At 35.3% G+C, this 26078-nt stretch overlaps 2 protein-coding genes across 6 annotated transcripts in view; both read left to right on the top strand.

Moving 5' to 3' along the window:
- The window catches only part of LOC118733350 (serine/threonine-protein kinase tousled-like 2), an 89648-nt gene extending 71128 nt beyond the window's left edge, over window positions 1-18520 (top strand). For 2 of the 5 annotated variants that reach the window (XM_036462717.1, XM_036462719.1), the window contains 6 exons: window positions 11995-14538; window positions 14633-14811; window positions 14866-15058; window positions 15128-15333; window positions 15703-15922; window positions 15993-18520. In XM_036462717.1, coding sequence (XP_036318610.1) covers window positions 11995-14538; window positions 14633-14811; window positions 14866-15058; window positions 15128-15333; window positions 15703-15922; window positions 15993-16262 — 3612 coding nt within the window. In that variant the 3' untranslated portion in view covers window positions 16263-18520. Of the gene's footprint in view, window positions 1-764; window positions 3062-10449; window positions 11117-11636; window positions 11823-11994; window positions 14539-14632; window positions 14812-14865; window positions 15059-15127; window positions 15334-15702; window positions 15923-15992 lie in introns of those variants that run through there. The other 3 variants (XM_036462715.1, XM_036462716.1, XM_036462718.1) reach the window with 3 other exon arrangements.
- On the top strand, window positions 16299-16820 carry LOC118734510 (homeobox protein 2-like). The gene has a single exon (XM_036464229.1). It carries the CDS (start codon window positions 16299-16301, stop codon window positions 16818-16820), a length of 522 nt encoding a protein of 173 aa, XP_036320122.1.
- Window positions 18521-26078: the final 7558 nt, after the last annotated feature.

The following is a 26078-nucleotide window of genomic DNA, read 5'->3' as shown; positions in this document are numbered from 1 at the left end:
TATTAGTAAAATAATAAATCTGAGAACCACAGTCAAAATTAAATTTACATGTATTATAAAGTCTTTTCGCTGCTAGAACGTTCTGCTGTTGAATTTAAAAAGAAAATAGCGGGACAAATTTTGCGCAAAACAGATTTGCAAACATACACAGAAATCGAGTTGAATTTCCTTGAAAAGTTTTAATTGATTAATTTTTTCGTTCTTACTTTAGGAAATATCTTTTAGTAGCAGGGCTCTGTTAACATTTCCTAATTTTGGAAAAGGGTAAAAAAATCAAAATTTTCAGAAAATCGGGTCAAAGGGTATTGGCGCTTGAAAAAGAGTCAAATTGCCCCTTTAGTCGCACAACGGCAACACTGGCAACGTGGCAGTAAGAACAATTTTGCACGTGTCTTTTGCTCTTTGTGTCGAAGGAAGTCTTTGGTGTCGCAACATGGCAACTCAAACAACGTACAACATCTAGCTACAACAAAATTAAAACCCCATTCAATAAACACAGGCACACATACACACATCCATACATAATCGACAGAAAAGAACAATTCGTCCATAGGACATTCATACAGATATACATGCGTCTGTACATAATATACATACATATGGATGTATATATATATATATCTGTGTACATACATACGTCGGTCCGAACCAAGGCGAGCAAAAAGCAGCTGCAGCAACAACGTCAACGTCGACTATACAGCGTTTATGTCACTGCGTCTTCGCGTTCTCTAACCTAACCCAAAGCAAAACAACAATTTTAAGTTCAGTCGGTTAGTTGATTATTTTCGCTTCGGTCGGCCGCTTGTGTGTACGTACAAGTTGAGTACGTTTTGCTAATTTCACCTTGGCTCGCCTTGTCAACAACGAATAGTCAGTCAGTCGGTCGGTTGAATAGTCGAGGCAGACCGTCGAACATTCGATACATACACACATACATCGTATATGGGGATGTAGTTATGTATGTACGTGAATTTTGTTATATGTATACATACATATGTAGCGCATTGCACTGCAGTTACTAAGTGCAAGACAGTGGGGCGTATTGCGAAGAGACGAGACTACACGAGACGTGTCGCGACGACGCGCAACCAATTGAAAACCAATGCAAAAGCAATGGTATCTGAGTATCTTCTCTGCGCTCATAACTGTCAGTATTGGTCGCACAGAGCGTACATTGTGACGTGGTAATCGTTTGATCAGCGGTTGAAAAATTAGTAAGAAGGAAGCAAAAAGACAAATTTGCTGATAACAAAAGAGAGGGGGGAAAAAACAAAGCGAAAAGTGAAAAACGCAAACAGTACGGTAATAAATACCAGAGAAATGAAGTGATATAAAACAAGTACATAATACAGAAAACGCAAGACAAAAACATAAATTCGAACTGGTTTGAGTACAAAGTAAAATACAAATGGCTGTGAGATAAGTGTAGTGAATGTTGTGTAAAAAAATGGAAAGAACATAACCCCAAGGCAATTAACAGTGACAGTGGTGTGTAACAGCTGCGAGAAGAAACACAAATATTTTGTTGTTGGGTACAACAAGCCGTGGGAAGAGAGAACACAGGCAAGTGGCAGTGACGGTATTAACAGTGCAGCACCGTGATAATTTAGTACGCTGAATAAGAAAAGGTGTAAGGAACACCATTGAAAAAATTATAACAGCATAGGCGAGTCGCAACGAACAAAGTGAAACATTCCGGCAACTTCGAGTAATGGCAGACAAAGCCACAACAACAGTAGCAACGATATGTACATATATACCGACGTTCGGCCTTCTGTAATTGCGGCGCTTTTATGTTACTTTGCTCTTCTGCGCAATCTTAAACCAACAAACATATTTGCATGCATACAAACATACATACATATGTACATACACACTTCATACTACGTGAAATTTTTAAACGGCAGCATCTCGTTATCGCCTCCAACTTCACGCTTGTGCTCCATTGAGGAATAAAATAAAATCGAAACCGCGGAATAGAACGTGAACAAAAAATTGCGAGTGGTAGTTAGCGGCTGTGAATGAGTAACGAAAATCAAACAAACCACGAAATTCCATAGTAAACACACAATGAACATCGGTTGGTTTCTTGCTCTGGTCAGTCATCTTCGTATATCCAAGCAAATCAACGGCACAAGCAAAGGCGCACGCAAGTTGGGCGCTCGCTTTGTGTAGTCAATAATTTATAAAAACAAAAAAATAATCGTCGTTGAAGAGGCGAGTACGTGCTGTCAAAATACATACAATATTTAATTCCATACAGTTGTTAAACTGCAATAAAACGAAGGCAAAAAAAAAAAACACGCTATAAAAAGAAACCACAAAAACGAAGAGTAATCTCATGGTGTCTTTTGAACTCTCGCATGCCGAGTGATTGTGCACTCGTTTGTTTACAATACAAACACCGTGTTAGTATTCGTGTTTTGTTTATTTGATGATAATGGCGGCGGCGGCGGTTACGGCCAACTAAACGAGCAGCTGTTTCGTGCCGGTCGTTCGTTTGTTGTGTTCATACCGATCAGCTGATTTCTCTTTGCCTTGCGGGGCCAACCGACCTACCGAGTTTTTTCATCAACACGACGTGAACGTGTGTGTAAAATTAATTGCTGCGCTCTTGTGTGAATTGTTGGTTGTGTTGCAAGTTGCAACGTGCATGTCCGCTAATTGTGCGCATATGTTGCCCGCTGCTTCGGGCTTTGGCAGCGTCGGCGCTGGTCTCGCTGTTGGCGTCGGCGGCGGTGGCGGCGGCAGCAGTAGCAGCAGCGGTGCTGGCAGATTTACATTTTTGACATCTACATCCACCACTGTAGTGCAGCCAATTTTTAGCGAAATTGTTTTAACGGCGACAACAGAGGAGCAGCAACTGCAGCGTCAATATTCAAATACGAATTTGATAACGAGTGCAAAGTCACCGATAGCGTCGTCGCGCGGCAAGCGGCGCTGTTTGAGTGCAAATGTGTCAGCTCAACAAAAAATTGGTCATACAACTTCGGCGACAACTAAACGTAATCGTAAACTGTTAACAACAGTGGCAGCAACAGGAAAAACAATCGCAGAGAGAGTGAGTTCGATTTTTGACTTCCCGTTTGAAAAAGGGTTGCTAAAATGTGTTCTATTTTTTCTTTCTTCTACTGATTCTGTATGTAGGCAAATTTGTGTTTGTTTTCTTTGTGTGTTTGAATAGTGGGCCGAACGCCATACATGTTGGACGTCTGCTTGGCGTGTTTCATGTTTCATTTTCAATTCTGGCACTCGGTGTTTTACGATGTGCGTGCTCTTTAAATGCAGTGATTCTCTCTTTCGGTTTAATCTTTTTCATGCACGTGCTCGTGTTTTTTCCGGTTTACATTTAAATTTTTGCTCCACTCTTTGATTTTGTGTATATACTTTTCTTATTGTGTACTAGTGTGGGCACTAATGTATGCAGCAAGTATGTACATACATACATATATTTGCTCGATGAAATATGGAGCAATGCGAATGCCACAGACAGTTAATTTGAAAAATTGGATTAAATCGTTAAAGCAAGATTTGTGGTTGTGGGTCGTATTTCTCATGCTGTATGAATATTTTTGCCTTTTTCGTTTCGATTTGTAGTCATCATGTGTGCATATGTATACATACATTCTACATACAGCTGTGTTCATAAAAATAATAGTGCAAAAGATTAAAATCAAAAAGGTTTGGTAACTATAGGGTGATTCAATAAGACCGCAGATGTTCGCAATCGGGCTATTGTTTTATGCGCTGTGTAGCAAGTGGCACCCTCCTGTTGAAGCTACATGTTTTCCCAAGTCCATGTTCGGATTACTTTTAAGTGTTGTTCAACTGAGTATCGCTCCGTGGCTAAGTTTGCCAAAGCCCGTAATATTAGTTGTCTGAAAAAAAAGAATAAATATTTATTTTAAAATGTATCCCATAAAATATATAATTTAGCTTATGCTTGTATAAAATTTCTCGTAAAATATTTTAAAAAATCTCAGAATTCACAAATTTTAATTTAACACTTTTGTTACGAAACAGTACTAAATTTAGTACCAGTTTGCCAAAGGACCTTCGTTTTTTCCACTTTCGTGGCTTCGTTTGCTTCCAAAATATAACCTTGAGCTAAGGGAGTGTCGAAACGTAGATGTATCACCATTAATTATTGCATCAAAAAGTAATGTATTGTTTTCTGTAAATTGAGTGAAAAATATAATCAGATAAACCGATAATCAGACAAGGGTGCACAACTCATATATTCGTAAATGTAGCAGTGCTGAAAAAATAGACAGAAATAAACAGAGTCGCATGAACTGTTAGCAATTCTCCATATTTATTATTTCCAATTAAACAGTAAAGACTTGAATAAATATGGGAATGTGTATAAACGTATGCATTTACATATTATATACATATGCATAGTTAGTTGAGAGTGCTATAAATAAATATAAATGTTTGGATGCCCTATTGGAATTTAGTATGTACATACAAATGTATGTATATGCGAGAGCGTAAACAAGAGAACATAAATTCTCTGTATATATACATACTTTATGTGGGGAATGAAAATGAAAATTTGCGTGACATGACGTCTCTCGACCTTGACTCATCGGCATGAACTGTTAAACTGCTGAATTACATGCCGTTGTATCTGATAGCAATTTGACAAGCGCGTTGCCATACGTTTAGGAGACTTTACCAGTGTTGCCACACAAACATATATTTTTCCTAGGAAAATACTCCGAAATCTACCAAAAGTATAGGGAAGTCTTATGCGTGAAACGCATTGAAAACGATAGATCACGGACCACAGTTGTGAATTGTTTATTTTCATTATCGAAATGCTTTGATGATGGTCTGAATTTTTTGAACGCGGCAGCTACATCATGAATTTGTATGAATTTGAAAAGAAGAACCTTATCTGTCGCTAGAAAAATATAAATAGATTTAATCTGGCCAAAAACCACAGTCGCGGTGTAGCTCTGTCGCCGCCCAAATAATTATCTACATAAAAGTACGTGTTAAAATAATTTCGTTTTCAATGTGTTTCATGCATTACGGTTGGTGTTTATTTCCATCTTAATCAAGATCTAACTACACAAGATCTGACAAGATGAAGCAAAAGAAAAAAATAATTTTCTGTCTTGACGTTTGTAATTGATATGAAGACGAAGCATAAAGAAAAAAAATTAAAGCAATTTTTGAGCGCATGCTTGCGCTAACCAAATTATTATTTGTGTACGTTTTTTTTTGCAACATTGAAATAAACCACCGCCAAAATGCACAAAAAGAAATAAATGTAAACAACAAAACAGAAACAGCAAACTTCAAAACTACGAACGTCACATACTTTTTCTCAAATGCTATTGCAAATGACTGCTTGTCAACCTGTCAGATCTGTTCTAATTGGTTCATGCATTTTAATGTATAAAAGTACGTAAAAATAAAAGACGTTGAGGCGTTATTTAATTTTACTTGAGAATTGTCAAAATCGGCAAAACCAAAGTAGCGGAGCCACTGAAGCGCCCCTTTGTTCTCTACATCGTGGTATGTACATACATATGTACATACATACATACAAGTGTCGGAAACTTTAAACACTTAAATAAATGTTTAGAGAACTTAAACCACCACCAACTATTTTTAATACTGCGAAAATTCATAATATGACTTTGATGGTACTTTGTGAACCCCCTTAATATATATTTTTAAGCGTATCTTAAAAAGCAGAATTGAGAGTGTCTGGTAACATTTGACTTTCTCTGTTGTGATTTAACATCAATATCAATATTTTCATATTTGTCAGTAGACTACTTTCCTATGAATCGTCATTTAATTGAAGCCCACTCGTTGTTGGGGTTACCGGTTGCTGTGCTCTTCGCTGTTATGCTTCTGTTGATTTGATTGTTAAGTCGGCGGTGTTGCCGTTTTGTTTGGTATCAAAACTTAGGAATTGACAGATGGTGTGCATGCACATCTGGCATGACCCACCATAAATAGTGACAACTCACTCAATACATTTGTATAATACATACATACATACATGGATATATCCATATGTATTTATTTGAGTTGTTATGTACTTACGTATTAACATATGTTTAACCACATTGTTATGCTATGTACATATGGATGTATTTATGTATGCCTAACAGCGGTGTTAATTTTTTACCTAGTCAATTGAAGCGGAAATTTTTCCCGATTTTGAGACGATGTATTTTCGCGTTGGGTTCAGCCTTGCCGTTTTGATACAATTGTATCATTTTTGATACTTTTCTTTTTCAATTTTGCAATTTGATACTTTCGATACTTTTTTGTTCACAAATACCAATTTTTGATACTAATAAAAATATTTTTGAATTTGCTTCAAAAATATCGAGTTTTTCAAAATTAAATATAATGAAAAAAAAAATCGAAAATTAAGTATAATTTAGGAACGGTTAAAGCTGTAGTGTTTGCAAACCCAATTCAATGCGAATACCAGTAAAAGAACAGTTATGCAAGACTTAGACTTACTTGACGTGAAAATTGTATATCTGACGAAGGAGTAGCGCTTGTATGCAGTTACCCAAAAAAAAACACTTCGCTTATAAACTTGGAGAACTGTATATTTTTGATTTCTAAGTTAAATTTCTAAGTGCAAAAAGAGCTGTGCGAGAATCATGCTGCCACAAAGTTTTTCCACATATTTTTAATAAAATTCCTCCAAATATGCCACATAAATATGATTTGTGGTATGAATGCAATTCATCTGGCAATCGAAAAACAAACTTTCAAATAAAGACAGAAAATAAAACAAGCAATTTTTAAGCAAACAACAAAACCGACTTCAATTCTTATATAAAAATTTATGATTATCGTTGATTTCTTCACGATCCAATTATCGGATCTTTCCGATGAAAAAAGAATTATCGAAATCGGTTAACGTGGTCCAAAGTTATGCGGTAACATACATAAAAAAAAAGATTCCGACGAACTGATAATCTCCTCCTTTTTTGAAGGACAATCATACATAAAAAAAAATATTTCGACGAACTGATAACCTCCTCCAACGGGATTTTTTAGCAACTTGAGACCTGCACTTTATTATACTAGAATGAAATTTAAAAAAAAAAAAAAAAAAATCAACGGTCAGTTTTAACCACTTGAAGTTTGACCATTATCTGATTAAAGTTTAATAGGCTATAAATAATATAAAACTATGTACTCAAAAAAATTCTTACCCTTCTGAGAAAAAGTTTGAAATTTGGGTGAAGATTTGTTGCATTTTCATGTAGTTTTCTACAAAAGTTTTAAACATGGTTTTTTATGGTTTTTTTTTAAAGAATGAACTGTATTTAAATTGAAAATTCTTAAAAATAAATAGTGAAACATAAGTGGCAAACAATATCACTTTGAAATGGGATGCTATTGATATGACCGATACTGTATGTGCATAAATACATGGCTGTGTCAATTCACACGCGCAGAGGTAACTTATACCGCAGATTTACGGTAATTTCTGAGAAAGTGTCTATTTGCCGTAAATCCACGGCAAAAAAATTACCGTAGATTCACGGTGAATTTCGAAGTGCGCGAATAAATGTCGGTTGACTGTTAGTGTTTCTGCGGCAAAAATTTGCGTGGATCCGAGTGCTTCACTATACTTTTATTAAATCTGTTTTTAATTTCCATAAAGTTTTAAAAAATTTGTAAAGGAAATTTTACGAGATAAGCTACACATATTTTTAACAACACGCAGATGTATGCATGAGGTCATTGGTGTTGAGTTTACACATGTGTGGATGTACATTAGGGTGGTCCAAAATAAGTAAAATAGGAATTTTAACGCTCTCACCCCCTATGATTATTCTATATCAAAAAATACATCTATTTTTAATTTGGAAATCAAAAAATATTTATATGGGGGAAACAACTTTTCGCAGAAATGGTACAGAATTCTTGAGAATCAATATTTTTCGATCGGAAAACTCGGGTTCTCTTCTGGAGACTTAACAATACCTAAATGTTTATTAAACTATTTTTAACACTAATGATTTTTTATGTATACCCCTTACCATTTTCTGAGGGTTTTGCGGACCTATAAAATATAGCTGCTATATAAAATTGGTTAAAGAAATAATTGAGTATTATTATCTCCTGAAGAGAAACCGAGTTTTCCGGTCGAAAAATATTGCCTTTCAAGAATTCTTTACCATTCCTACGAAGTGTTTTTTTCATCTAAAATGCGTGGAAAACTTTGAGCGACCTCTAAATATTCTTTGAATTAAAAATAAAATAGGGGTATATTTTTCGGTATAGAACAATCCTAGGAGGTGAGAGCATAAAACTTCCTACTACTTTTTCCACATGCTTTTTTTTGGACCACCCTAATGTACATACACTCGGGGCATGTGTACATAAATAAGTAGGTGGTATGTATTGCTTAAATTCACCACTAAAGAATTAGGCAATCAAATCAAATTAATTGGCTTATAAATGTGTAGACACACTATCCACTTATCGAGCATATGTATGTATGTATCTACATGTGTATGTACAAACAAATATCGTTTAAAATACTTATGTACATATGAATATACCTACATACCTAGGCTAAGAAAGCTTTATAAAGTGACATTTTCATTACGTCAGAAGAAAATTTGCAATTTTACTATTTTCCACTTAGCTTGCTCAGCAATTAATATAACAACGACACTTTAACTAGCGTAAGAAATCAGAACTTTTAAATACAAATTAAATAAGATCAACTAGAATTTCGATTGCTTGCTAATTTCACAGATTCAGATTCCGGTGTTGTGTAGTAGTTGGCAAGATTGAGATGAATTGTTTTTGCAATTATTTGCAAACAAAGCAAATAGCGGAACATAAAAGCATGAGCGAGCCAACGCGAGAGGCGTTACATGTCGCGCATATACGACAAGGTATTTGTGTGACTGTGTTCTCTGTTGGCACAATATTTTCATGTGTACTTCTTTACCTGCTCTTTACTGCCTGCTGTGCTGTTTTCTGTTTGTTCGGCAGTGTTATCGCATTGAATTGTGAATGTGTATGTGTTGGATTTCGCGGTGTTTATAGATTTATCTCGTTCTAGCGTGAGCCTACGAAGAGCGGATAGCGGTGTAAGTGTTGACAACAAATATATGTATATCGCTTCATTCACTTATTTTTTACCCTTTTAAAGTGCACTTTTTATTCCGAAACAAGTAAATGTAGATGATTATTGAGTCTTCGTACTAGCAAGTTATGGCTAAATTGTTATATTTTCCTTTATAAAAGTGTGAATTCAGGAATTAATCTCGCCTCCCAAGGTGTGTATGGGCCCGCTTAAAGCGAGATTGGGATGGTAACACTTTTCTGCTCGCATGTTTCTCAGATGCATACACATCCCCTCACACATATCGACAAATTGGTGAGCACAGCCAGCGTTGCCACTAACAATTTGTTTCCGTACCAATTTTCTTCCCAAATCTGACCAAAATCGTTTACAACCAACCAAATAAATTTCAATTATAAAAAAGCATTCCGAAAGCATACAATTCATTTATTTAAGATTAAATGCTGTGTTCATATGGAATTGTAGCTTATGTCGAGTGGCTTTGGTATAATTCGGCATTCCCTTTATCCTTTAAACGACAAGGAATTTTTTGATGACACTTACAGGTCTATTCTGCACGCTACCGAAGATTTTGTAACCGGAAAATTGTATTACACAAAAATGTTACCAGTTCTTGTCACTGCGATTCTAGGTACGTTGGTAATGCAGTTAAAATATTTAGCAATTCAGCTACGAAGAATTGTGCAAATCCTGGCATTGCATATTTCACGGGCAATAATTTGTTACCAGCTTACCGGTTACAAGAGTACACAGAATGTGAATAGGGTTTAAAAATTTAACCGCAACTTTATATACAGGTTACAAACTTTTTATTACCAGCGCAGAATAGACCTGTTAATAGGAATATTGACTTGCTAGTATTGGGAACTATTTATTGCACGTTTATTTGTCAAAAGTTCTTCAACGGCTCTGCGCCAGTGAGTCATTCGCAATCGTATGGTGCGAATGCCGCATTATACTAAAGCCAGCCTTTCGACATACATAAGCTACCTACACCTATGCCTTATTTTTAAAGGCAGAATTGGCAAATGTTTAAAAGGTACAATTGGAAAATATTTACATACATATATGCAAAATGATTTTTGAAATATATTTTTATAATTAAGAATTTAAAAACTTAATTCAACTATCTTACTTTGCCTACCAACCTACCAAATGAAAAGGAAGCGACCTAATTTGGAAAGAAAATAGGAATAGTGGCAACACTGAGCACAGCTCACGGTATGCATACAATTTTTCTTCCTTTCTTTTACACACTATCACCATCGGATCGTTCAGTTGAGTGCGGAGTGAATGAAAAACGTCGTCGGGTGTAAATTAAAGTAATTTGCGATAGAAATATATATTTTATAAAACGTTGAATTAGTGGTGTGAAATGTTGAATGTGCATTGGACTATTACAATTGTGTTTTGGTTGAGATCCTTGTAAATATTGATGAGATTTTCAAAGTAGAAAATTGATGAAAATTTGTAATGAGGTGTGTGAAACGTAGAGAAAAAAATATTTCAATTTTTCGGCAATGGCTGACGACAACGATGAAACACTGCAGCAGCAGCAACAAAAAGCAATAGCGAGTAATGCGACGACGTCGACGACGACGAAACAGCAACAACGATGACGAAGTGAAAAACGAGAAACTATCGAGTGACAGACGGACTCGCTGCGGTTTCGGAGCAACTTTACAGAATTTTGGAAGACGAGTAGTGAGACGTGAGGAAACCGAATCAGAAGCAAAGAATTTTTTTTCGCTCAAAGTCAGAGAAAGAAGTTTTTGTGGTCTGCAAATAATTAAAAGTCGCGGTAATAAATAATAGTTCAGTGTTATCGCAATGTAATAGTAAAAAATTGTATAAAATTCACTAATACGGTGATTATTTTTGGAAACATTTCCATTTTTGCCGTGAAGATTTGCCAAAAACAAAGCGTGGTGAAAATTATAAAATCCACAAATTTGTGAAAGAAAAATTAAAACGTAACGCAAAGAGAGCAACGACGAAATGCGGCATTTAAAAAAGGTGACAAGAACACAGACACAAAAGAAGGTGGCAAATTTGTGCGCTCGTATTTTTATATTTTACAATTAGTAGTTGGTTGACTTTGATAAATGAAAAATTAGTATTTGAAAGTAGATTTGCGTAGTAGTTGCGTATTTGGTTGGTAAAAACTAGTTGGTGGGGGGAAAAGTTGTGCGAAGCAGTTGGCTACATGGCTACGAGTATTCGCCGACGGTAGCCATTTTTGTTTCTGCCCTGCTTTGACATTTTTACTATTTTTCACATTCGTATTTTCGTACATATGTTTCGTTCGTTGGTTGGGTACGTTCGTTCGTTTGTAGTTCGTTAATTCGCTAGTTTGTAATTTTTCGTCTGACTCGCTATTGTGTGAACTTCTCGCTGTCGTCGTCGTTGCCTGCATATATATTTACATCTGCTATTGGCGTACTTTGTTGTTGTGTTTCGTATTCTGCCAGCTGCTGTATTATCGGCCGGTTATTTTTAATCGATTAGTTGTGTAGTTTTCTTTTTTTATCGATAGCCACAGGGTCGTACGAAGAATAACATAGTTCGGTGATAGACATTTAAATGAGTTAATCTGAAAGTATCATTAGAAAAAAAAAACATTTGTAGCGGGATTTATGTTATCAATTCTTCAAATAAATGTCCTTGGATTGTGTGATGGTGTCTGCAATAATGGGTATGACCTCAACATTGTTCGCGAAGTGTGAGTGTTTAAATATTACAATAACCTTAAAATGTTGTACATGTCTATTATGTAGAGTACATAGTTCTATATTAATTATATACATAAGTACATATATATTAGGTTATACGCTTTAGTCTTTTTCGAGTTTACAAAAAATCTGATGTTTTACCTTGTTATTTGCCATTCACAGATGTCCGCCGGCGCTCAATTGCAGATGGCACCCCAGACTACATCGTCGATAAGCCATCATCATCAAACACAGCAGCAACATCATTACGGCACAGCACTTCATAACCCACAACAGCAGCAACAACAACAAATATTAACTCAACAAATAACGCAAACACAGCAGTTACAACAGTTGCAACAGCAGCATATAACTCATCATACGGCACAGCAGCCACAGCAATCGCAGTCGCAACAGCAACCTCAGCCATTGCATACGCTAGCTAATCATCATCATCATCAACAGCAGCAGCAGCAGCAGCAACAGCAACAGACACAACTTACACAACCACATACACAGTTGTCGCACCCTCAACAGTTGCTGCAGCAAACGCATAGTGCACTCGCGAATCCGTTGCAGCAGCAACCAGCTGCCCTGCAACACACGCATAGTGGCGGACATAGCAGTAATCACGATTCGAATATGAGCACAGGATCATCGCATAGCGAAAAAGATGTTGCCGACATGTTAGGTGCAGCAGGCATTCCCAGTCAAATAGGTTTATTGTCCAATAACGGTGCCCCGGGGGCTATGATGAGCAACAGCGGTTTAGGTCAAGACGTAACAGGTATGATGGGAGGTGGCGCAGGCGTTAGCAGCAATCAGCAGCAACAAGTCCAGCATAACAATATGGTCGGCCGCCTTGAAAAGCCACCACGTACCCCAACAGAGCGAAAGCGTAAGCGGAAAGCTCCACACACTGAAGACAGTGGTGGAGGTGGAGGCGCAGGTGTTGGCGCAGGGAGTGGTGGAAGTGGAGGTAATAACGCTGGAAATGCGACTATAGTCGGCACCAGCAAGTCATCCAAAACCTCTACTTTGATCACAAGTGCACAGACACTCAACAAAGCCAATTTATCATTGAATATAGGTACACCAGCGGATCGCTGCAACTTGCCTGGCGGCAAAAATGCTCGACTACTTCAACATAGTAGCATCGATAACAAGAAAATCAATGAATACTTCAATAAGCACAATGTAACAACCAGCGGTGCCACAAACAGCCCAATGCGTCCGCACACGGGCGGCTCGAAGAGTCCATCGTCGGCTGGTGCCGGGCAACAGCAACAATCGGCTCAGCAGCAGCAAGTGCAAAGCGCAAGTAATGCCGGTGGTGGCGGCACTACGAACGCTTATGCTATGTATCCACCTAGTCCCCAACAAATGAATCCAGCAGGCGTGCAAACGCCTACATCGCAAGCGCCCCCAGAATTCCATCACTACTCCACTGTGGGTGTAAACAATGCTTCAAAACAGCAACGTCAATCACAACCACAAACTTCCAATGCAATGGTTCCTCCGCAGTCGGCAATAGTCGGCGTGTTGGCAGGCAGCATGAGTAGTTTAGGTGGTGGCGTGGTCGGCGGCCCACCACCACCGCCCATGGGTCCGGCGCAACAACAGCATATTCCCGCAACATCGGTTGTCACCTCGGCGCAACAGACCCTTACCAGTGGCGTAACCTCGCAGCAGCTGGCCGCTGTGCAGTTAAACTCACTGCAGCATGCCGGCATGATCCCGGGCACTTTGGGCGGCATGCAACCACCGCTGCCTCCAATACCCGCCAGCACCATAACAAAGGGCACGCAAACTGATCTCTCGTTCCTAGAGATAAAGGAGCGAGACACTGAGATCGAATCGAGCAAGTCGAAACTCGACGAGATGACAAGACTGTCTGATGAGCAGAAATGCCAGATAATCGCTCATCAGAAGCTGATCGACCAGCATAAGTCGCAGATCGCCAAGTGCATCGATGTCGTGAAGAAATTGCTTAAAGAAAAGAGCAGCATCGAAAAGAAGGAAGCGAGACAGAAGTGCATGCAAAACCGTTTGCGTCTAGGGCAGTTTGTGACGCAGCGCGTCGGCGCCACATTCCAGGAAAATTGGACAGACGGTTATGCTTTCCAAGAGCTTAGCCGGCGGCAAGAGGAGATTTCGGCTGAACGCGAAGAAATCGATCGTCAAAAAAAGCAGCTGATGAAAAAACGTCCTGCGGAATCAGGACGTAAACGCAACACAAATAGCAACAACAACCAGAATTCAAATTCTAATGATTCGACTAATGTAGCTGGTTGTGATCGTTTGACTGGCGGTAGCGACAGCGGCATCGCAACGACTGGTGGTGGCGGAGGTGTTGGTGGTGGTGGTGGCCGAGGTCTCTCGCGATCGAACTCTACGCAGGCCGGTCAAACACAATTGCTGCACAACGGTGGAGGCAGCGGTGTTGGCGGTAGCAGTGGTGTTGGTGATCGTCTCTCCGACAGAGGCGGCGGCGGCAGTAGTGGTGCTGGCCGCGGCGATAACAGCGGAGATGCAACGTTCCTTAAACCCGACCCCGTTTCAGGGGCATACACAGCGCAAGAGTACTACGAGTACGATGAAATATTGAAGTTGCGACAGAACGCGCTCAAGAAAGAAGACGCGGATTTGCAACTGGAGATGGAGAAGTTGGAGCGCGAGCGCAACTTACATATTCGCGAATTGAAGCGCATTTTAAACGAGGATCAGGTACGCTGCAATTTACTTGTTACATAAACAACAGCAAACTTTTCTAAAAATTTGAATCGAACGCAATTATTAACTTTTTGAAACTATTTTTTAGTCTCGCTTCAACAACCATCCAGTCTTAAATAATCGATACTTGTTGCTGATGTTACTGGGAAAAGGCGGTTTCTCCGAGGTACACAAAGCATTTGATCTAAAAGAGCAACGATATGTAGCATGTAAAGTTCACCAACTGAATAAGGATTGGAAGGAGGACAAGAAAGCCAACTATATTAAGTGAGTGTAAAAGTTGTTTGAAATATTCAAATATAACTATTGTTTTGTTCATAGGCATGCATTGCGAGAATACAATATACATAAGGCATTGGATCACCCCCGTGTAGTCAAGCTGTATGATGTGTTCGAGATAGACGCAAATTCTTTTTGCACAGTGCTCGAATATTGCGACGGTCATGATTTAGATTTCTATCTAAAACAGCATAAAACTATACCCGAACGTGAAGCGCGCTCGATTATTATGCAGGTATGTGGCAGGCTAAAAAAATATGAAATGTATTTTTTAAATCTATTTTCTACACATTTTACGTTTTAGGTTGTTTCGGCTCTGAAATATCTGAATGAGATTAAACCACCAGTAATACACTATGACCTGAAGCCAGGCAACATACTTTTGACAGAAGGTAATGTGTGTGGTGAAATTAAAATCACCGATTTTGGTCTATCAAAAGTGATGGATGATGAGAACTATAATCCAGATCATGGCATGGACTTGACTTCGCAAGGCGCGGGAACCTATTGGTGAGTATGTGTGGGGCAACAGACACAACCATTACAAAGTAAAATGGTTAATGTAGACCTACAGAATTTCGGCAGGGAGAAGGAAACAAAATTTTCGCTTAAAATGAGTGTATTCAAATCTGATTATCCATTTTTAGATTTTAATTTATTAGAACTCATTAAAAAAAATAAAAAAAATAAAAAATATAATATAAAAAATATTTATCATAAAGTGATCTGAATATAGAAATTAATATACATAATTATTTACCTTTAATGGCAATAATTCAAATTCCTATATTATATAGGTATAAGTAAACTAAAAAAATTAAAGCATGATACCAAGCCTTTGAAATTTAGTAGCAATTATCATTATTTACATTCCCCCAGGTACCTACCGCCCGAATGTTTCGTTGTTGGAAAAAATCCGCCAAAAATCTCATCGAAAGTCGATGTTTGGAGTGTCGGTGTTATTTTCTACCAATGTCTTTATGGCAAAAAACCTTTCGGCCATAACCAATCGCAGGCCACAATACTTGAAGAGAACACAATTCTTAAAGCTACAGAGGTGCAATTCTCCAACAAACCAACTGTCTCAAATGAAGCAAAGGTAAATTTTAAGATTCAAACATTCATAGCCAATGATTTATGCGAATAATTTTCTCCTTCTCTTTATTCAGAGTTTCATACGTGGCTGCTTGGCATATCGTAAAGAGGATCGCATGGATGTGTTTGCTTTGGCGCGACATGAATACATTCAGCCGCCCATGCCTAAGCATGGTCGCGGCCAATCGCAGATGACGCAACAGCAGCAGCAGCAACAACAGCAGCAGCAGCAACAACAACAGCAACAGCAGCAACAGTCGACCACATCACAGGCGAATTCCGCTGGGCAGACTTCTTTTTCGGCGGGTATGTTCGGTAATCTGAACCAGTCGAGCTCGTCCTAGCTGCAGACGAAACGTAACTCAAATTCCTAATTGCTGATGCTGATCGCGAATAATAGTAATAATAACAACAACAATAGCAGCAGTAACAACATCAATAGCAACAATTATTACACAAACCGAAATCGTAAATATCATTTGAACTACAGCAGCAGTAAAAACAATAGTCACCAACATAATCACCACAGCAGTTACAATAATAATTATTGTAATCAAAGTAATAGTGTTAGAGTGGCAACAGGCGACGAGTTGGTCGAATGTATGGAGACAACAGTGTTGGAGAATACCCAAATTTACATGTATGCGCACAAAAAAACTGAAACCGCAGAAACGTCAGCAGTCAATACAACAAGGATGGCACCGGGATTTTATAACGGTAATAACGATATACAGCCACAGTTACGTATTAAAAGAAAACGTCAATCGGTAGCGGTTGGCAGAGAAAGAGCAGTGGGAAATGCGCGCAACGGTAGCAACAGCACAATTCGTCAACTAATTAAAACATCGTCGCCGAGCAGACATCACCATCAGCTTCAACACTGCCGCAAACAAGACTTGTAAAGAAACAAGATAAACTGCAAAGAAAATACCAATGTTGCTGATGGCAAGTTATACTCGGAAAGCTGTTGCTGTTTTTGCTAATATTCTTATGCTTGACCAAGAGATATTCAGACATAGAGAAATTTACTATACTATATCGAGAAAATATGAAATGAACAATCGTGTTTGGAGGAATAAAATGTGATAATGTACTTGAATTTTTGGAATTCACATAATAATAATAGACCGACAATTTGCTAATGCCAAATTAGCAGCGCTAAAAGCCAATAAATGTTTTAGTAGATCGAAGAAAATGCGTCATACAAGGAGAGTATATTGAGTGCATGGATATTTTTGAATTCACATTTTTATTGAGTATATTATAGCATTTAATGTTTTTAGCGTTGTGGAATTTAGGAAAGCACATTTTTGCTCTACAGCTTAGTATTTCTTAATCGGCGCTATTTGAACCCGAAATGCACGCTATCAGAAGTACAACACTCAGTTGGCTTAAAAGCTGTCGTCAAAAATATATTGTTTGAATGCTATTTAAAAAATGCATGTTCATTTGCAGTTAATTTTCATTTAGTTGTGCTATTTTATTTTGGAAAAAAGCCTTGAAATGCCTTTGAAACGCCAATCGGTTCGCATTTTTGTTTTAGATTAGCTTATTAAGTTACTTTTTTTTAACTACAAATAAGAAGCAAAACGTTGTACAGTAATTTTATTTATTACTTAAATATTTGAAAATCAATATTCGTTAAAGCTTTTTGGTGCGCTTATTAAAAAGCCAGCCAGTCGCGGTTGATTTGATGCAAAACTCCTGGTCTTGTTGGTCAATAGTGTTGATCATTTTCATGCTGACAATTTTCGGTTCGAAATGTTAATACATGTTTTTTTTTTTCTATTTTTATGAGCAACATTTGATATCAATATACTTATATACGAAAATAGAAAGAAAAGGGACAAACAAGTAAAAATTCAAGTATAATTAAAGTATAAAGCTGAAATGAACCAATTGCGTTAATGTCTAGGCTAAGATCTGGAATACATGAATTTCAGCCCGAAATTGTATATTGTTTAGTTGAGCAAAGGCGAAAACTAAAGAAGAAAAATGTACCAATCATAAAGGCAAACAACAGGCACATCAGCAAAAAAAAAAAAACGCGACAGCAGCAGCAGCAGCAATAGCGGCGGCAATATAACAAGAACAACTTTTAGGAAACCAACAACACGTAAACGCGCACGCAAATTTAGGATTATCTCTATTTAGCATTAACTCGCATACATACATATATATAAATATATAAAAATCAACATAAGCATAAGCAAGATTGTAATGAGATATGTATACATATAGGAAGCGAGCGTGGGGTCGATGATAATAAAATATACATGATGCAAAAACTGCAACTAATAGTATCACAGAAGAAAAACAAAAAACTACTAAGCGTAAGTTAAAATGTAGGATTTTGTGAAAGCGTTGCGAAGCGCAGAAAAACGAATGCTCTAGATATGATAAAAACATATGTAAATGGCTGGCTAGCACTTTAGCCAGTGCGGAGCTGAACTGGCTGCAGCCCACATTTTATTATTAATATTATTATCATACAATTCTTAAAAACTATCTACTGATTAACAGATAACAACAAGCTAAAATTGTATGCTATGAGACATTATAAAGGAAAGGTATTCGCGTATGAGGAAAATATCTAAACAAACAAAAACATACATACATACAAAAATAGAATAAATAAATGCTTAAATATTGATATAATAATGGAAATTTAAAAAATTATAAAAATAGAAATCAAAACGAAAACAAAAACAAAAACTAAACTACCATTTAAAGTTAAACAAGCAACAAGAATATTTATAGTTTTAGTTATTAATACAATTATTATTAAATACTAATAATAGTGCATTAGAATAAACAACTGCAAATGCAAAAACAACATAAACAAGCAGGCGTTAAAAAGTATATAAGTATGCAAGTATGTATGTAATAAAGAAGTGTAGAAGAAAAAATAAAATAAAATAAACTTATCTATAAATGTATAATATAATGAAAACAAAAAAAAAACATGCAAGCGTTATAATTTGATAACTAAAGATATATATCTGAAGGTGCGAACAACAACAACAAGAACAGCCACGGCAGCAGCAAGCAGGCAGTTGCAATGAGCCGTTTTAAAACTAAAACAAAGCAAAGCAAAGCGCAGGCGGTGGTGTATATACATTGTTAGTTATGTGCACATACATACATCATACCTAACAAAGCCAATGGTTGTTTGTTAATATCATTTAGCTTTTACTTTGTTTAACATTACGCATTTTATGCGGCATAGTTATTTGCTTATACGTATACCGAGGTACTTACATACATATGTTTTTACCTGGATTTTCTTTTGGCGGCGCAGCGCAAAACTAGTTTCTGGCTCATGCGCAATTTTTTTATTTGTTCTTTCCTTGTTCGCAATTAAAAACCGGATTCGTGTAGGACTTTATGTATGCATATACATACACATACATACCCACTAAGCTAGAATTTACTTGTCCGGCGTTTTTGGCGCATTAGCGTGAACTTCTTCCTGCTGAATCGGAAAGAGCGATTTGTATACAATGGCGATTTTTTTGCTTGCTTCAGAGTTGCTGCTTTTGTTTCTTCCTTCTGATGTTACCTTTGAAGTTGGTGGTGTTTTTTACGTACTTCGGTTAAATTGAGTATGGGTATGTCGGTATGTTTGATTGCAAACTTTTCATTGCTTCGACGTTTTGTTAATGCCCTTTGGATTGATGTTTTTAAAAATATATTCGCATGGGTCGATTGCGGATGGCATTGAACTACAGTCCATCGGCTACCCATCATCGACCGTTTAGTAAATCAACTTTTTCTTTAAAAATAAATTTTTTTATCACCGGTAAATTAATTTTTTTTTTCCGTTGTATTAACTTCCAAATATTTTTTGGGGGGCCTTTTTTTGAATTTTTTTTGGTTTCCCGTTTTTTTTTTTTGGTAATTGATTGTTCCAATTACATTATTTCTTTTATTTGCTCATTCGGGAGCGAAATTCGATTAAAAAAATTAATTTGTATGCCATTTTTCTACGTTTTTTATATTTTTATTGATTATTAAATTATATTTTTCTATTGAAATTTTTGGTCTTTTGCTGTTTTGATTTATTATTTGGCTTTTTTATTTTACCTTTGCATTGTATACTCACTTATTCTGACTTTATTAAAACACATTTTCTAACTGCAACTTCCGTCAATAATTCTCACAACGTTAAAAACACCCAAAAAAACCGAATAGTTGTGCGCTTGAAATGCTTAAAAAAAAATAAACTGATTATATTCTTACAGCTAAGTTATGTAGACAGCTTTTAAATGCATGGGATAGAAAAAGCTGAAATAAATATTTGTTGAGTATTTTACTATTATTAATATTATTATTACTATTATACGATATTAATTAATAAAGTGAGCTGAATGTGGTGGCGCAGATAGTAAGCAGTGAATAAAGTTAATTAAATAAAAATAAAAAAATGCATATAAATAATATAATATCAAATTTAACTTAAAATAGTTATTAATTAATATTTAAAAATTAAAATAATTAAAAAATTGCATTAAGTATGTGGGTAAAAATATGAAATATTCTGAGAAAAAATAAACCTACGTACACACATACAATATATACAATGAAAGCAAATAGATTTAATTATTAAAAAAGAAAAATGAAATTCGATAAACATTGCAGCAACAAACTTCACACTCCAATCGCAAATACACACACACACACACGCACACATAGCCAACAACGGGCTTGTTTGAGTTGCAATCACAACCGCAGTGTTGCGCGAATTATTTAAATGTTGCAAATTGTCATCAGTGCGGCAGTAATGCCGTTTTTATGACGTGCCTCGAACAGGCCCAACTTCTGACATATGTACATGCATACACACTTTCACACGCCCACATTCACTTACATTCAAAGAAATTACGCTAGTGTTCAATACACTCAATTAAAAGAAAAGAGAAAACTATATATCCATAATTAAAAAAAAAATATATATATACATATATAATAATAATTAACTACAATAAATTTATGTACGTATTAGGCATTTGCGAATGTAATGTATGAATGAAACAGCAAACACGGAAGCAACAAACAAACAAAAATGTAGATATACGCATGTCACGTTCAACTAAATGCAAATCTCACACTTTAGTACAGTAACTTGAAAGGTGAGCAGAAATGCAGGCAAAAAAAGTTATGTTATAAACAAACAGAAACGATGAAAAAAAACAACAATAGGTTTTAACAACTACGAAATTATAAAATATTTAATCGCTAGAAAACAGTAAATAAATTACAACAAAACAAATATGCATAAAACCCAAACAACAAAGTTAAAGAAATATGCAAAAATAAAACATTAAACATTTTATTTCAAAAAAGAAAAAAAATTCCAAAAAAAAATTCGAAGCATTTTTATTTCTATTTACATACATATATTTCTTTGAGATTCGCTGCATTCCCCTCTTTGTTTTATACTTATTAACGCTTGAAACGCTAAAATGTTGCATTGCTCTTTTTGTTTTTCAGCTAAAACGGTGTTCATATGAGGCGATTTTACAGGCAATTTTGGAGGCGATTAGTTGAATTCAAAGTTGGCTTTCTCCGAACTTCAACTAAAAGTTGCCTGTAAAATCGCCTCATGTAAACACCGCATAAGTGATTAAACGTTTTGGGTTCTGATGCATTTGATATTCGAAATTCAGTACTTCTGTATGATTGTATATGTGTTTTCATGACTCCGATTTCTTAGATTTCAGTCAGACGAAATTCTTACTTTTGTGAAACGAACAATGGTTTTATTATTATGCTGACTACACACGGGGCAACCGTTGATGCAAAAATTTACAGAATTTTCTATCTCATTTGGTACCCATATTGCTGTTCTCCATTGCATTGATTTTTTATGATAATTTTTTGCATTAATAATATCTTTAAAATTGTAAAGTCTTTTGAAAAAAAAAGTCCTGACATCAGAGTGAATAATTAAAGACGCAGTTTTGCTATGTTTGTCCCATAGTTTCGTGAGTATATCGATTCTTTCGTGTGTTCTGAATATTTTTTTTTTGTTTTTATCGTACCGTGCTATTTTTGTCCACGTAGTGACTCGAATATTTTTTTACGCACACATTTTATTGGGCATTACCCAGTGGAAATTCGGCGCAATAAAGTCTGATATGAACTTAAAGTGAATAAAAGTTAAAAAAAAAAAATAATACAAAAATTTAATAAGCTCTGCGCCCGAATCGCGGCATTCGTGATCGAATGCTCTCTCGTTTCGAATAAAATAAATTATAGCTATTTTCTGCCCAACACAATTTAAATTGCTGAGGCGCACCGGCTCAGAAAAAAATTCGATTCGAGTTGCGTTCGATGCCGCGACTCAGTCCCTGGTTTGAAATGATGAAATGTATTTTCCGATTCGCTACATTAATCTACATTAAAATTAAAAAAACAAACTAAGATTTTCTCAGGTCTAGAACTCTATATAGTTCTAAATGTTTTTCAAATCGCCCTCTAACGTTTGAGCTAATAGCTCATTTCCACCAAAAGCTGAACTGCAGTTAAGAGCTCAGATAAGTTTCACGAATTTTAACATGAGGTGATCGGTAAGGTTTCACGTTTAAAAGAGTATTTTTAAAGGCACAAAATTGCGCAACTTCAATTCCAATTTGACTGCCTAAACGATAGATTTAAATTTTAATGTTGCTGTTGTTGTTGTGTTTTTCTTAATTTCAATCAATTTGACATAGATACATGCATATGCAGGTATTTCCAGCTGATAGTTTTTCCTATGCCCAAATTGAGAACCATATCGTAATTTCAGCTAAAATCGAGAGTAACCCAAATTGCCAATTTGGTGCTCGTGGAAACACACTATAAAAAATTATATTTTTTTTAAAGAAATGATGCAGATTTATGTGGGACCACTTTCGAAGATTTGCAATATGTACCATTACGTTGGAAAGAGTTACTTTACTGGATGCCTATGCCAAATGATTCTAACTTTTTTTTGACGTTCGGGTAAAGCACAAGGTCTATCGCATTTTCAATAGTTTTCTTTAAGGCGCGAAAAGAATCATAACATTACATTGTATATGCAAATTGTTTTTGGTATTTAAAAAAAAAAAATTTTAAGTTTTTTATTGTTCGTAAAAAATTTAAATTCTTGGAAAAAACTCTTTTACTTGAATTATGCATAGGAAATTTAAGAGTTTTAAAAAGTTTTGTATTTGTCGAGTCGGCAAAGGATACCATTCTGGATTTAAGAGTTATGACCACTTTTTTTAAATTTTTGTTAACTAATTTTTTATATCTATCCGTGTTAAAAAATTATTTTTATTATAATATTTTGCGTTGTTTTTTTTTCTTGTGCATTCCATAACCCATTTTATTTATTTTTAACAGTGACGATATTCACAATTTAATGTCGAATTTCCACTAGCCGTAGAATGGAAAAAAAATGTGTGCCATTTATAAAATGTTATAGGCAAACAAACATAAGCCTTCATCGATTCGCCAACAGTTAGCTAGTGGCGAAACGAACGAATTCAATGAGGTACAACCAAACTCGCTATCGGCCATCCTTGCTAGCTAACTTTGTTGTTGCTTTCATATGCACAATTTTTCGTTAGCGGCCGGAATTCAAACGGTGAATCGACGACGGCTATAATCAGGCAAGTGCTGGTTATCGCACGCTTTCATTCCGAAACTGAAATTTTTGGCAAATCGCTTCGAATTCAATTCGAAGACTGCTGATTTTAAGAATAGGCTGAAATTGGGAGAAAAGTAATTTATTAAAATTTGATGAAAAAATAAGTGTCACCATGTCATTAATTCAAGAAACAGCGAAAAAGCAAATTTGGAAATTGGTTAGAGGATTGATATATTCTAGAAAATTATTCTTCGGAACATTTTACTAGGGGTCTTCTCAGGCAAAAGCTTCATGCCACCAACGTAAAAGTCTCTATAAAATTAAAAGAAAAAATCTCTGCCAAGAAGGAATAACAGTCAAACTCAATTTTAAAATTTTTGCATCAAACATAAGCAAATCCTTTTTCTTTAGATTTCAGTCCTTTAACTCGATTCGTTCAAATAAATTTAAGTAAAAAAGGTATGAAATTTTAAGAAAAAGCAATTGCTTAGTTTTTATGCATACGGCCCAATGCCTATTTAAAAAAAAAAAACATAAAATTTTAAATATATGTATTTACAGGTCCTTTATAAAGTGACATTTTCATAAAAAATTTCGATTTAAAGATTTCTTTTTTTTATAAATTTGGTTGTAAGACTTAATCAAAAATTTTATCTGGTATATCTGCAGCCACCAATGGGAGACTGTTTGACAAAAAAAAAAATGTTTGGCATAAATTAAAAATCCCAAACTAATTACAACGAATCTATTATTTTTGTTAAGGTCATAATGTAAATTGTTCATATGTATTTAAGAGAAATTTAAGAGAGCGATTTAAGACACTAAGCCATCAACCAACTCAACATTCACAACACGTTGGACACAAAAATACGCATTCCTCAAAATTAAAAACAAAATTTTTTTAAAAAAGATTACATTAAACAGTAAAAACAACACAAGGAAAAACGTTTAAACTAAGACTTTAAGTATTTTGTAATATATGTATGTATTTACGTAAGAAATATGTAACTTCCAAAAAGAAGAAATCCAAGAAATTAATAGCCATAAAGAAAAAAGTAACTAAAAAAAAAACCATTTGAAAATAACTGATGAAAATAGATATTTACATAATTTTTAAATTGAAATATGAAAATTAAGACAAACCTTGCGCAAACTATTGAAGCATTCAATCAACACAAAGCCAAAATTAAATTTAATGCTAATGAAAGTAAATGTGAAAACCACAACAACAAATATTTAAATTAATTTTAACAATTTGTAGATGTTTTCTAATAGGCGGCTAATATATACGAGTACATACATACATACATATGTAACTTTACAAAGCACACACAAACACAAAGAGTTCTAGAATAACTCAATGAACGGTAAAAATTGTATAAACATGTAAAAGGTTAGGAATCAAAGTAGAATCGCAACAAACAAAAAGCAATTCTATAGAGAAAAAAATGAAAACAAAAAACCAACCAACAGCTCCAAAAACTGTTTTCAAAACCGCAACAGTAGGCAACAGTTATGAATTCAATATATCGAACTCTACTCTTCCTCTCTCAAAATAACTAACGGTACATAGTATAGTAACAGTAAAAGCAGTGTTAAGGCAGTAAATATTTGCTGTAAAAAATTGATAAACATTAGTGCAATATATTTAAAAAAAAAAAAACAAAAACAGTTAAATGAAAAAAATGTAATTACACTTTGAGACTTCTTAATTGTTAGATGTAAAAAAAGACAAGGCATAAATAGACTTACAGGTAACAAAAAAGAAAAAAAAAACAAAACAAAGTAACCGCATACATACAGCAACAAAAAAATATCCGAAATTGCCGTAAAGATGGCGTTGCAATGCCAGTTAGCAAAAATGGTCCACACACAGTGAAGAGAGACAGAAAGCTGAGCAAAAAAAAAAACTAAAAAAAAAAACATTTTTAATGCAACTAATATTAAAAAAAATATATAAGTAACTCGAAAACAGAACACTCATCCACATGCACGCACACATACACACACTCATCCATACACACCTTAACACTTACCATTTATCAAAAGCTAAAATCTATGATAACAAAAATGAGGTGATTTTTCGCAGTTAAAACGACTTAGCCGAAATAAAAGTATGTATATGTATTTCGATTTAGTATACATAGAAAGTTACTTACTAAAAAAAAATGTGCGTACGTAGAAGAAAACTGTTTTGCGCTGAAGGCGTTTGCTGGGGGGTGGGGTGTGATGTCGGCTGACTAAAAACAAAAAAATATTTAAAAAAATCACACACACACAAACACGTCTCTGGATTAATACATAGAATAAAATGCTAATACTTAAATTTAATAAAAAAAAGTTTAAATTATGAAAATATGCAAAGAAAAAACACAAAATATTATAATAAATGAATGAATGAATGAAAATAAATGAATTAAAAAATATGAAAAAAGCATAAAAATATTTAAAAGAATATAGAATGGCATTTTTATTATTGCTCTAGGTTAAATAAAAGAAAATTTAATGCTGAATTTTCACTTTTTTTGGCGGACCTATAAAT

This window comes from Rhagoletis pomonella, unplaced genomic scaffold, assembly GCF_013731165.1.
Source record: "Rhagoletis pomonella isolate Grant_MI unplaced genomic scaffold, Rhpom_1.0 Rhpom_scaffold_00002, whole genome shotgun sequence".
NCBI classification, from domain to species: domain Eukaryota; kingdom Metazoa; phylum Arthropoda; class Insecta; order Diptera; family Tephritidae; genus Rhagoletis; species Rhagoletis pomonella.
The sequence above is the reverse complement of the archived record's forward strand: the minus strand, read 5'-3'. Positions and strand labels throughout refer to the sequence as shown.